This window comes from Suncus etruscus, chromosome 6, assembly GCF_024139225.1.
Source record: "Suncus etruscus isolate mSunEtr1 chromosome 6, mSunEtr1.pri.cur, whole genome shotgun sequence".
NCBI classification, from domain to species: domain Eukaryota; kingdom Metazoa; phylum Chordata; class Mammalia; order Eulipotyphla; family Soricidae; genus Suncus; species Suncus etruscus.
The window spans coordinates 18704695-18718328 of record NC_064853.1 but is presented as its reverse complement, the minus strand read 5'-3'; the positions used below and the strand labels follow the sequence as shown (position 1 = coordinate 18718328).

General features: G+C 40.0%; 1 protein-coding gene across 1 annotated transcript in view; it reads right to left on the bottom strand.

The window, feature by feature from the left end:
- Positions 1–13414, bottom strand: part of LOC126010986 (cytochrome P450 2J2-like) — a 45856-nt gene extending 32442 nt beyond the window's left edge. The window contains exons 1-2 of the mRNA XM_049774607.1: positions 13185–13414; positions 8508–8670 (exon numbers count right to left, since the gene is read on the bottom strand). Coding sequence (XP_049630564.1) covers positions 8508–8670; positions 13185–13382 — 361 coding nt within the window. The 5' untranslated portion in view covers positions 13383–13414. The remainder of the gene's footprint in view (positions 1–8507; positions 8671–13184) is intronic.
- Positions 13415–13634: the final 220 nt, after the last annotated feature.

Below are 13634 nucleotides of genomic sequence, written 5' to 3'. Positions count from 1 at the left end.
AGAGAGTAGAAGACTAGTTACATAGTAAACCTTGCAAGTGATAGTAAATTATTATGCACCACTAAAATTCAAGGTTTGCCGCTCCTAGGGCTATACCCTAGGAACATAAAAATACAATACAAAATTCCCTTCCTCACACTTATATTAATTGCAGCACAATTTACAATAGCCAGACTCTGGAAATAACAAAGATGCCCTTCAACAAATGGCTAAAGAAACTGTTGTACATATATACACAATGGACTGTTATATGCATCCATCAGAAGAGATGAAGTCATGAAATTTTCTTATACATGGATGTACATGGAATCTATTATGCTGAGTGAAATAAGCCAGAGGGAGAGAGAAAGACACAGAATAGTTCACTCATCTATGGGCTTTAAGAAAAATAAAAGACAGGGAGGGACTACAGAGCATGAAAACCGGCTAAGCCTTGCAAAAGACGGCTCCCTGTGTGTGACACCAGGCGGGGAAAATCCGCGAAAGTACACCGGCCCAGTGGGGCCCAACTGTGAAAAACTGTGAGTGTGACCTGTCTATGTCTGTCTACTGTCCTCTTGCGTGAAACTCTTGCGAGTGGGGCAAAAAGAGGCTCCAGAAACCTCGCTCGCCCAGACGCCATTTTCAGGGAGGGACTACAGAGCATGAAAACCAGCTAAGCCTTGCAAAAGCCGGCTCCCTGTGTGTGACACCAGGCGGGGAAAATCCGCGAAAGTACACTGGCCCAGTGGGGCCCAACTGTGAAAAACTGTGAGTGTGACCTGTCTATGTCTGTCTACTGTCCTCTTGCGTGAAACTCTTGCGAGTGGGGCAAAAAGAGGCTCCAGCAGAGCACGGCCGCGTAGCGAAGCGGAGCGGCCGTGCACTCTTTCTAAGGAAAGAACACCATTGCAACAAGAAGGAAAAATTACACTAAGAACGGTGCTATATCACAGAAGCAAACATTTCTCTCTGGACTGTCTTCTCTGTTGCATGCTTGGGCCTAAGATTTGACCCAGTGTGAGGCTTCATCCACGGAGGACTCCCCTCCCTTAGAGGCAAGTCAGCCCATCCAGAAAGGGAGGAGTCAGAGGAGTGTGCTGCCTGCATCATATAGACAATGAATACCACCACAACACGTAGAAAAACCCACAATACAAGTGTGACAATGGGGAAACAACGCAGGCCAGCATCAGACATAGAGAATGAAGATGACAATTCTGAGGACCAGATAATGACCAACCAACTAATCAACCCTTCAGATAAAAACTTTAGACTAGCAATATGGAAGATGCTCAACGGACTCCAAGAAACCATGGATCGAGTTGAACAGAACACTAATAAGAACCAAGGAAATATGAAGACAGAAATCACAAAACTCCAAACTGAAATAACATGTCAACTAACAGGACTGAAAAAGTCAGTAAACGAAGTGAATGACAAAATGGATAAGCTCTGGGACAGGGTATCAGAAGCTGAGAATAGACTTGGTGCTGTGGAAGATGAGATACATAACAATTCCATACAGCAGAAGAGATTGGACAAAAAACTTAAAGCAAATGAGCAGACAATGGAAAAATTAGTTAAAGAATGGGAACAGATGAAAATAGAAGTCTATGATAAGATCAACAGAAACAACTTAAGAATCATTGGAGTCCCAGAGACCCAGGAAGAAAATTTCCAGGAAGAATCAACGGTCAAGAACATCATTAAAGAGAAACTCCCAGAGCTAAAGAATATATGTGATCAAATCCTGCATGCCCGAAGAGTACCAACCAAAAGAGACCCCAGAAAAACCACCCCAAGACACATCCTAGTCACAATGACAAATCCCACAGATAGAGACAGAATTCTGAAAACAGCAAGATCAAAAGGGGAAATCACGTTCAAGCAAGCTTCCCTGAGATTTACAGCAGACCTGTCACCAGAAACACTCAATGCCAGAAAGCAGTGGTGGGATATTGTGACAAGACTGAATGAAATGAATGCTTCACCCAGAATACTATACCCAGCAAAACTCACTTTCCGGTTTGACGGAAGAATACATGGCTTCACAGACAAAAACAGCTCAGAAACTTCACAGACACAAAACCAGTCTTAAGAGAAAAACTGAAAGACCTAATCTAAGACAAGACTACCCAAAAGACACACCAAATTTTGAAATAAAGATGGCGTTAAATCCCAGGACAATTCTTTCTCTCAACGTCAATGGACTAAATGCACCAGTTAAGAGACACAGAGTGGCTAAATGGATCAAAAAACTCAATCCTACCTTCTGCTGCCTACAAGAAACGCACCTGAATAGTCAGAACAAACATAGACTCAAAATAAAAGGCTGGAGAAAAATTATCCAAGCAAACAACACCCATACAAAAGCTGGAGTGGCCATACTAATATCAGATAATGCAAACTTTATACTCAGGAAGGTTGTAAGGGACAAAGATGGACATTTTATATTAATCAAGGGGTACGTAGAGCAGGAAGAATTCACTCTCCTAAACATATATGCACCGAATAAGGGGCCAGCAAAATATTTAATACAACTGTTGACAAATCTAAAAAATAATATCAACAACAACACAATAATTGTGGGGGATTTTAACACGGCTTTGTCAACACTGGATAGGTCAACCAGACTGAAACCCAACAAGAATATACTAGACCTGAGGAGAGAAATGGAAGAAAGAGGCCTAGTGGATATATATAGGACACTCCATCCCCAGAAACCTGGATACACATTCTTCTCCAATGTACATGGGACATTCTCCAGGATATACTATATGCTGACACATAAAACATACCTGCATAAGATCAAGAGGATAGAAATTTTGCAGACTACCTTCGCTGACCACAAGGCTCTGAAATTATTTGTGAACTCCAAAGGGACTCAGAAGAAACACTTTAACACCTGGAAGTTAAACAGCCTCATGCTCAATAACCAGTGGGTCTGAGATGAAATCAAGGAGGAAATAAAAAGGTTCCTGGAAACAAATGACAATAAAGACACAAACTATCAGAACTTATGGGATACAGGAAAAGCAGTACTGAGAGGAAAATTTATAGCTTTGCAAGCACACATCAGGACGGAAGAAGGAGCTTACCTGAGTAGCCTAATGACACAGCTAATAGAACTAGAAAATGCTCAACAAAAGGACCCAAGAATAGGAAGACAGAAGGAAATAACAAAGCTGAGAGCAGAAATCAAGGAAGTGGAAACTCAAAAAACAATCCGAAAGATCAACGAAAGCAGAAGTTGGTTCTTTGAAAAAATAAACAAGATTGATAGACCACTGGCAAACCTAACAAAGAAAGAGAGAGAGAGAGAAACTTGATAACTCGTATCAGGAATGAAAAAGGAAAGATCACTACTGATATGACAGAGATTCAAAGGGTAATCAGAAACTACTTTGAAAAACTCTACGCCACTAAAAATGAGAACCTGGAAGAAATGGATAAATTCTTGGACTCTTATAATCTTCCACGGTTGAAGGAAGAGGATGTAGCATATCTAAACACCCCCATCACCATTGATGAAATTAAAACAGTAATCAAATGTCTGCCCAAAAACAAAAGCCCAGGTCCAGATAGATTCACTAATGAATTCTATCAAACTTTCCAAGAGGAACTACTGCCAATCTTGGCAAGACTCTTTCATGAAATTGAACAAACGGAAACACTTCCAAATAGCTTTTATGAAGCCAACATCACCTTGATACCTAAACCAGTCAGAGATGCTACCAAAAAAGAAAATTACAGACCAATATCACTGATGAATGCAGATGTAAAGATCCTCAACAAAATCCTGGCAAATAGGATTCAATGCCTCGTTAAAAAGATCATCCACTACGATCAAGTAGGTTTCATCCCAGGAATGCAAGGCTGGTTTAACATCCGTAAATCTATCAACATCATACACAACATCAATAACAAGAAAAATAAAAACCACATGATCATATCAATAGATGCAGAGAAAGCATTTGATAAGGTCCAACACCCATTCTTGATCAAAACTCTCAGCAAGATGGGAATGGAGGGAACCTTTCTCAATATAGTGAAGGCCATCTACCACAAGCCAGTGGCAAATATTATCCTCAATGGAGAAAAACTGAAAGCCTTCCCTCTAAATTCTGGCACAAGACAAGGCTGTTCTCTCTCACCACTCCTATTCAACATAGCACTGGAAGTACTTGCTATAGCGATTAGGCAAGAAAAGGATATCAAGGGAATCCAGATAGGAAAGGAAGAAGTCAAGCTCTCACTGTTTGCAGATGACATGATACTCTACTTAGAAAACCCTAAAGACTCTATCAAAAAGCTTCTAGAAACAATAGACTCATATAGCAAGGTGGCAGGCTACAAAATTAACACACAAAAATCAATGGCCTTTCTATACACCAATAGTAATAAGGATGAAATGGACATTAAGAAAACAACCCCATTCACAATAGTGCCACACAAACTCAAATATCTTGGAATCAACTTGACTAAATATGTGAAGGACCTATAAAAAAAAAAACTATAAAACTCTGCTCCAAGAAATAAGAGAGGACACACAGAAATGGAAACGCATATCCTGCTCATGGATTGGCAGGATTAACATCATCAAAATGGCAATACTCCCCAAGGCATTATACAGATTTAATGCCATCCCTCTAAAGATACCCATGACATTCTTCAAAGAAGTGGATCAGACAATTTTGAAATTCATTTGGAACAATAAACACCCTCGAATAGCTAAAGCAATCATTGGGAAAAAGAATATGGGAAGAATTACTTTCCCCAACTTTAAACTGTACTTCAAAGCAACAGTTATCAAAACAGCATGGTATTGGAATAAGGATAGGTCCTCAGATCAGTGGAATCGGCTTGAATACTCAGAGAATGTTCCCCAGACATACAACCACCTAATTTTTGATAAAGGAGCAGGAAATCCTAAATGGAGCAGGGAAAGCCTCTTCAACAAGTGGTGTTGGCACAATTGGATAGCCACTTGCAAAAAATTGAACTTAGACCCCCAGCTAACATCATGTACGAAGGTAAAATCCAAATGGATTAAAGACCTTGATATCAGCCCCAAAACCATAAGACATATAGAACAGCACATAGGCAAAACACTCCAGGACATTACAAGCATCTTCAAGGAGGAAACTGCACTCTCCAAACAAGTGAAAGCAGAGATTAACAGATGGGAATATATTAAGCTGAGAAGCTTCTGCACCTCAAGGAAATAGTGCCCAGGATACAAGAGCCACCACTGAGTGGGAGAAACTATTCACCCAATACCCATCAGATAAGGGGCTAATCTCCAAAATATACAAGGCACTGACAGAACTTTACAAGAAAAAAACATCTAACCCCATCAAAAAATGGGGAGAAGAAATGAACAGACACTTTGACAAAGAAGAAATACACATGGCCAAAAGACACATGAAAAAATGTTCCACATCACTAATTATCAGGGAGATGCAAATCAAAACAAGGATGAGATACCACCTCACACCCCAGAGAATGGCACACATCACAAAGAATGAGAATAAACAGTGTTGGCGGGGATGTGGAGAGAAAGGAACTCTTATCCACTGCTGGTGGGAATGCTGTCTAGTTCAACCTTTATGGAAAGCAATATGGAGATTCCTCCAAAAACTGGAAATCGAGCTCCCATAGGATCCAGCTATACCACTCCTAGGAATATACCCTAGGAACACAAAAATACAATACAAAAACCCCTTCCTTACACCTATATTCATTGCAGCACTATTTACCATAGCAAGACTCTGGAAACAACCAAGATGCCCTTCAACAGACGAATGGCTAAAGAAACTGTGGTACATATACACAATGGAATATTATGCAGCTGTCAGGAGAGATGAAGTCATGAAATTTTCCTATACATGGATGTACACGGAATCTATTATGCTGAGTGAAATAAGTCAGAGAGAGAGAGAAAAACGCAGAATGGTCTCACTCATCTATGGGTTTTAAGAAAAATGAAAGACACCCTTATAATAATTTTCAGACACAACAGAGAAAAGAGCTGGAAGTTCCAGCTCACCTCAGGAAGCTCACCACAAAGAGTGATGAGTTTAGTTAGGGAAATAACTACACTTTGAACTGTCCTAATAATGAGAATGTATGAGGAAAATGGAGAGCCTGTCTAGAGTACAGGCAGGGGTCGGGTGGGGCGAAGGGAGACTTGGGACATTGGTGATGGGAATGTTGCACTGGTGATGGGTGGTGTTCTTTAAATGACTGAAACCCAAACACAATCATGTATGTAATTAAGGTGTTTAAATAAATTTAAAAAAATTAAAAAAAAAGAAAAATAAAAGACATGTTTGCAATAATTCTCAAAGACAAAGAGAGGAGATCTGGAAGGTCCAGCTCACAACATGAAACTCACCACAAAGATTGGTGAGTGTAGTTAGAGAAATAACTACATTGAGAACTATCATAACAATGTGAATGAATGAGGAAAGTAGAAAGCCTGTTTAGAGTACAGGCAGGGGTGGTGTGGGGAGGAGGGATATTTGGGACATTGGTGATGGGATTGTTGCACCGGTGAAGGGGAATGTTCTTTACATGACTGAAACCCAACTACAATCATATTTGTAATCAAGGTGTTTAAATAGATATTAATAAAATTCAAGATTTGCTTAATTCATTCTTTATGACTCATCTAATACTCATGATTTTATTATTTATATGTAAATAAATTTAAGCATTTGCATTTTGCTATACTAAGATGTAGATCCTCTTGTGAACAGGTCTTTAATGCTGAAAAAAGTGACTCAAGAAATCAAAGAAGAATATACAATGCCTGTAGGAGAAATAACACAAGCAAATGAGGAAACACCTATCTGAATGTATCTAACACAGCATGATTTATTTTTCAACAGAGGTAATGCCACAATTTAACTTCTCTTTCAGAACACACTTTCATTTCTCCAAAAATATGACTTTGGCCTGTAATACTATCAATTAAATATTACATTTTTTTCATGCCCAGAGATAATTTTCAATCACATTTTATTTGATATTGCAGTTAAGAGAGCCTCTTCCTGACAATGTCTTATTATGGATCTTAAATGTCTTGATTTATCTCTTCATTCTCTAAAAATAAAAAAGGTCCTATAACTTTTCCTATTTCATCTCTATCAGCATTTGAAACTGTGCCATTTTTAAAGCTTAAATATAAATCATTTCTCCATGGCACACCAGACACAGTGGTTAAAAAACACTGCTTTAGAAAACACTGTTTTCTTGTTTTCCTCATCTAAAAACTATGCACGTCATATGGTTAGGTGCATACTATTGAGCAAAAATTATAATATATATTGACATTTCTTCCCTTTAATAAAAATGTCATTTAATTAATGCTAGATTTCAGTGAGTGATAGAATTAAATGAGATCACCAAGTCAGCGCACTTGACACTTAACGGCATAACACCAATGCTCAGAATTATTTAATCACAATTGTCTTTCTAAATTGAATGTAAGTAGTTTAAGTGTATGAATATATCCAGTCAGCCTGTCATTATATCCCTCATGCTTATTACTTTATAGAGTAGATAAAAAAAACAACAAATGAGTACACGAAGACTTGGTAGATAAAACATTCTAAAGACAAGTTTGCAAAATAAGAGCAAAGTTTCTTATTTAGAAATTTATTTAATGATAACTTCATGGATTCATGGAAAATTCTTATAATAGAGATTAAAGGGCTCAAAATATCCTGTTGTGTACATTCTTTTTTTTGGTGGGGGGAGAATAACACACACCCGGCACCTCTCAAAGGTTACTTCAGGCTCTGTGCTTAGAAATTGCCACTGGCAGGCTTAAGGGGACCATATGGGATGCCGGGAATCGAACTTGGTAGGGTCCTGGGTCAAGTACAAGGCAAAGGGCCGGCATGGTGGCGCTAGTGGTAAGGTGTCTGTCTTGCCAGCGCTAGCCTAGGACGGATCGCGGTTCAATCCCCCGGCATCCCATATGGTCCCCTAAGCGACTTCTGAAAGCATAGCCAGGATTAAACCCTGAGCGTCACCGGGTATGGCCCAAAAACCATAAAAAAAAGTGCAAGGCAAATGCCCTACCTCTGTGCCATCACTCTATCTCCTGTGGTGTACATTCTTAGTGATCAAGCATTGGTAACTAGCCATTTAGATAGCAGGAAATTTCTATGTAAGTGCTGAAGGAAACAGTTCCCAATCCATTTTCCTGGGAAGAGAATGGAGGTAGAAAAAAGGAAAGGTCAATCACATGGCCTCTTCCTGTGATGAAAGGCAGTTTTTTTTTTTTCTATGAAAACAGCCAGAATGAGTTCATATATGAGACAGTTTCTCTTCAATCTCTGAAAATAAGGCTGACTCTGCTAAATCTTCTGAGAAGAAGCTTTCGGCAACTATTCTTGGCAAAATTTATAATGAGCTTTATATCTAAAAATTTGGAAGAATTGTACTCACAGACCCACTATTAGAAGACCACTTGAATAACACATCAACCAACTTATTTTGGTTCAGACACTTACCCTTTCTCTTAAAGGACCGCTCACGAATAGGGGTCATAGGACGGCTTATGAAGTGCTGGTCCTGGTGAACAAGGGCTTCTTTGATTAAGGGTAATCCAGTCAAAAGGACTATGTGCATGCCACCAAAAGGCAGGCTAATAATATTTCCATATTTCTTCACAATCTGAAAAACAGTTCAGTAGTCAGAACTGAATATACACCTTTGTACAAGTGGGTAGCTAGATGGAAGGGGTGTGTACATCGGAGAGAATTGTACATGTCGTGTCTAGGTACAGCGTGATCTGAGGACAAAGTTTTTTCCTGTTTCCCTTTATTCTCTTTCCATCTTGGCCTAGATTTAGTCTGCAACAGGATATGGATATCTTTTTAATATAAATTAAATGTTTTTTTGGTTTTTGGTCCACACCTGGTGACGCTCAGGTTTTACTCCTGGCTATGTACTCAGAAATTGCCCTTGGTTTGGGGGACTATATGAGACAGTGCATCGTATGGAGGCTCCTCTTGTGCCAGCCGCGTGCAAGGCTAATGCCCTGCCACTGTGCTCTCACTCTGGCCCCCAAATCACTTACTTTTAATAACAATAATAATATAAAATTTTATGATAATATGTATATTCATATAATAATATGCATAGTACTATCCAGTACTATATGCATTGAGGAATGCAGCTTCCATCTTAATATATGGCTATTCCTCATCATCAAACTTTTCCTGCCACTACATGCTCAAATTCATTCCCCCCTACCTACCCTAATATAATTACTTTATTTAATAACTATGGTTAAACAATTATTCATGGTTGATTTTCAGACTTAGAACGTATACCAACCTTCACTGGTGCACATTTTCTACCATCATTGTCCCCACTTTCTCCCCCATCCACTCTCCCCTTCTTTTACTTCTCTCTCTTTCTTTTTTTCATGCTGTAGTTTGCATTGTTGTTACTGAAGGTTACCATGCATATCACTTTATCCCATTTCAGAACCCAGTTCTTGTCCAGAGTGATCAGTTCAAAATATCATTGTCACTACCCTACCTGTATTCACCACTCTTTGTTACAAGCTTCCTACCATGGGCTGGTTCTCCTGATATTTATTTCTATTGTCTCTGGATATTATTGCCATGATTTCTTTTAATATTCATTTTTATATACTTTATAGAATGTTATTATTTTCCTATTGTAAATATTTACACACTCTCCTTATCTGACACCAAAGGGGTAATGTTATTAATAGAAACTTGTGATTCTTCAACATATTCTATTTTTTGGGGGGAGGGAACACCCGGTGATGCTCAGGGGTTACTCCTGGTTATGCGCTCAGAAATCTCTCCTGGCTTGGGGGAGCATATGGGACTCTGGGGATCAAACCCAGGTTGTCCTGGGTCAGCTGCAAGCAAAGCAAACGCCCTACCACTGCGCTATTACTCTGGCCCCTCTTCTACATAGTATGTAGTTTTCTCACTCTTGAATATTTGTAGCATTCAGAGCTTCGTAAGTTAGGGGCTTTGGCTCTTCATAAATTAGGGGCTCCAACTTTTTGTTATCCGGGGCTCTAGCTCATAAATCACTATTTATGATTATTGACATGCTTGGGATTGTATTTTAGACAAAGGACATTGATAAGATATTGTCAAGGTAACTGACATGAAAGGAGTGTATTGATAAAATCTACTAATCATCAGGTCTCATGAGTGATTTCTGTTACACAACCAACAAAAAGTTTTCTTAAGTTTGTTGCTGGAAACTTCTGAAAAGATGAGGAGAGAGTATTCTGATTTGGTAACAAGTTTATATTTGTTGGCTTATTTGAAAACCATAATTTTATTTTTTACTGGGGAGAGGGCACACCTTGTAGTGCTTGGTGAATAAATCATGCACTTGCCTCCCACATCCAACACATGTGCTTCAACTCCCTTCCTTAGACTGGAGCTGCTTCTTAGCATGTAAACATGTCTACACTAGACCTTTGCAAGTTGATATCTTTTCTTTGTGAGACTGAGAAATGAATAGCAGTGAGCATTCCTGAATTTTGTAAAGAGACTCTCTGGAGGAGGTAAGGAAGCAATTTGAATTTCTACCCTTTATAAAAATACATATGGAGAGATAGAAGAGAGAGATATAGAGAGACAGAGACAGAGACAAAAACAAAGACAGAAACAGAATGAGCAAGTGAGAAACAGTAGTGGGACTAAGGCAATTCCCTAGTGTAGAGTTACCCCAGATCAGATTTTTTTTTTTTTTGGTTTTTGGGCCACACCTGACGGTGCTCGGGGGTTACTCCTGGCTATCTACTCAGAAATAGCTCCTGGCAGGCATGGGGGACCATATGGGACACAGGGATTCGAACCAACCACCTTAGGTCCTGGACCGGCTGATTGCAAACAAACACCGCTGTGCTATCTCTCCGGGCCTGCCCCAGATTTGTTTTATGGTCACTGCATATAGCCACCCTTAGACTGTTATAAGTGGTCTCTGAAACAGCCAGGTGTAGCTTTTGAAAATCAGGATGTTGAACCTACACACAAAATGATAAAAATAAGGATGCATCTATTTCCATAAAACAGTAAGAAAGAAGCTAAAGGTTTCAGTTGTGTTTCTGCCATTCCTCCCACCCCATTTTTACTCCCTCCAGCCTGTGCTAAGAGAAAGAGGAGACCAGAGGGGATATATTATTATCTACACTGATCCCTGAACATTCTGAATACCAGATTGATTGTATGCTAGAATAAAAATTTTAATACAATGTCTAGCAAAAATATGCCCATTTTATAGTCAGGGTTATTTATTGTGCTAAAAACAAGGAGAATTTCAACTGGTGAGTGGACATCAACACTGATATGAGGCCGATGTTAGAATGATAAAGTGAGGATACTAATGTAGTGTTTTAAATATGTTTTGGTGAACATATTTCATAGAAGGGGAGTTTGCAGGAAAGTTGCCCTGGTGAAGGGCAGCTACATTATATAGCTGAAACCCAAGTATGAACATTCTTGTCATCATGGTGCTTAAATAAAAAATTAAAAAATAAGAAGGGGATGGGGCTGGTACAGTGGCGCAAGCATAGGGAGTCTGCCTTGCATGCGCTATCCTAAGGTAGACCGTGGTTTCATCCCCCAGCATCCCATATGGTCCCTCAAGCCAGGAGCAATTTCTGAGTGCATAGCCAGAAGTATCCTCTGAGCATCACTGGATATGGCCCCCAAACAAAACAAAACAAAACAAAACAAAAGGAGAAGGGGAGTCTTAAAAATATGTAAGAATCGAAGGGATACTTTAGAACTAGAAATACAACTACATTGAAAATAATACCTTAATAGCAGAGTGGTAATGAAAGAACAATGAATGCCAATGAGAACAAATCAAATGACAGTATCTAAATAATAGATCAAATATATGGAAAAGAACTTATTTGGAGTTCCTGGGCACATATCTGAGAAAAAACAAAGATGTAATGTTTTGGGGGTGGTAGTCACACCCAGTGACTATCAGGGGTTACTCCTGGCTATACGCACAGAAATTGCCCCTAGCTTGGGGGACCATCTGGGACACCGGGGATCAAACCGAGGTCTGTCCTGGGTCAGCTGCATGCAAGGCAGACACCCTACTGCTGTGCTGTCTCTTCAGCTCCTAGACTTAATATTTCTAATGTCAGTGTGCAAAGAGTCTTAAGAAAAGAGTAAAAATGGGGCCGGGAAGGTGGTGCTAGAGGTAAGGTGTCTGCCTTGCAAGCGCTAGCGTAGGACGCGATTCGATCCCCTGGTATCCCATATGGTCCCCTCAAGCCAGGAGCAATTTCTGAGCGCATAGCCAGGAGTAACCCCGGAGCATCAAACAGGTGTGGCCCAAAAAACCAACCCCCCCCCCAAAAGGAGTAAAAATATTTGAAGACATAATAACAGAAATGTTCTCAAAATTTAATAAAAGAAAACTTGGAAATCCAACTTAAGAGAATGAGTAAATCAACAAAAATACAGTGTAATTGGGCTAGGTTGATAGTTCAGGAGAGCTTTTGCCTTGAAAGTGGACTACCATATTCTATCCTTGGCATTCCATATTGTACATTGAGTACCACGAGGAGTGATTCTTGAGCCGAGGAGTCAGGTTGCTGACTCTGAGAGCCCTGGTTGCTGTAAGGTGTGGACTCAAAACAAAACTAAAACAAACAAAAAGCCATCACAAAAAAATTTAGAAACAAAACCCCACAGTGCAATCAAGTAAATAAAACCCCAAAACAAAGAACATTTCTGGAAAGCAGGTAGAGTGTAAGAAGTCTAGCACACACTTATGTAGCTCTTAATGAACAGAGTCAGGATTAACAGAGTCAGGATTAATGGTTACTGTAAGGTGTGGACTCAAAACCAAACCAAAACAAACAAAAAAAACCCACCACAGAACAAAACAGAAACTAAACCCCACAGTGCAATCAAGTACATAAAACCCAAAGCAAAGAACATTTCTGGAAAGCGGGTAGAGTGAAAAAAAAGTCTAGCACACATGTATGTAGCTCTTACTTAACAGGTCAGTGACCCCTCGGGGCTGTTTGTTTCACTTTTCTAAATAGCAGGGACCATGCAGCCAGGGCTAAGTTCCCTGGAAAGGAGCTCCCTGATCCTTTCTTCAGCCTGGGAGATGGATTGTTCTCCAGCCCAGTTAGTCCCTTTCCCCTCTGCACCTACCTGCTGGACCTGCAAGTGAGACTTCTCAAAGTCTAAGCGGAAGAAGCTTCCCAGCATGAACAGGCTTGAGGGCTTTGGAGGGCAGTTTTTGGGGCGCTGTTTTCTGAAAACATAAGCAAAGAACAGGAAGGCGATTGCGCCCAGCAGGAGAGTGCGCGCATGGAGCACAGACCAGAGCAAGGTCCCCAAGAAACCCATGACCCAGAGCTTGGCTGGCAGTAGGGTTTATTCTGCTCCTAGTGTAATACATATCTAAGAAAAAACAATTTCGGGAGTCACTGCCTCCCTTCAGCCCCGCCCTATCCCACCCCTTTCTACTTGCTCTTGGGAACACCCTCAGTGTCTGAACTTTCAACATCTGGTTGGAGAGTGTGGTGCTGGAATAATTCATATATTAAATATTGCTACTTACAGTTTGTAAACCACAGTGCCCCAAATAATATTTTTTGT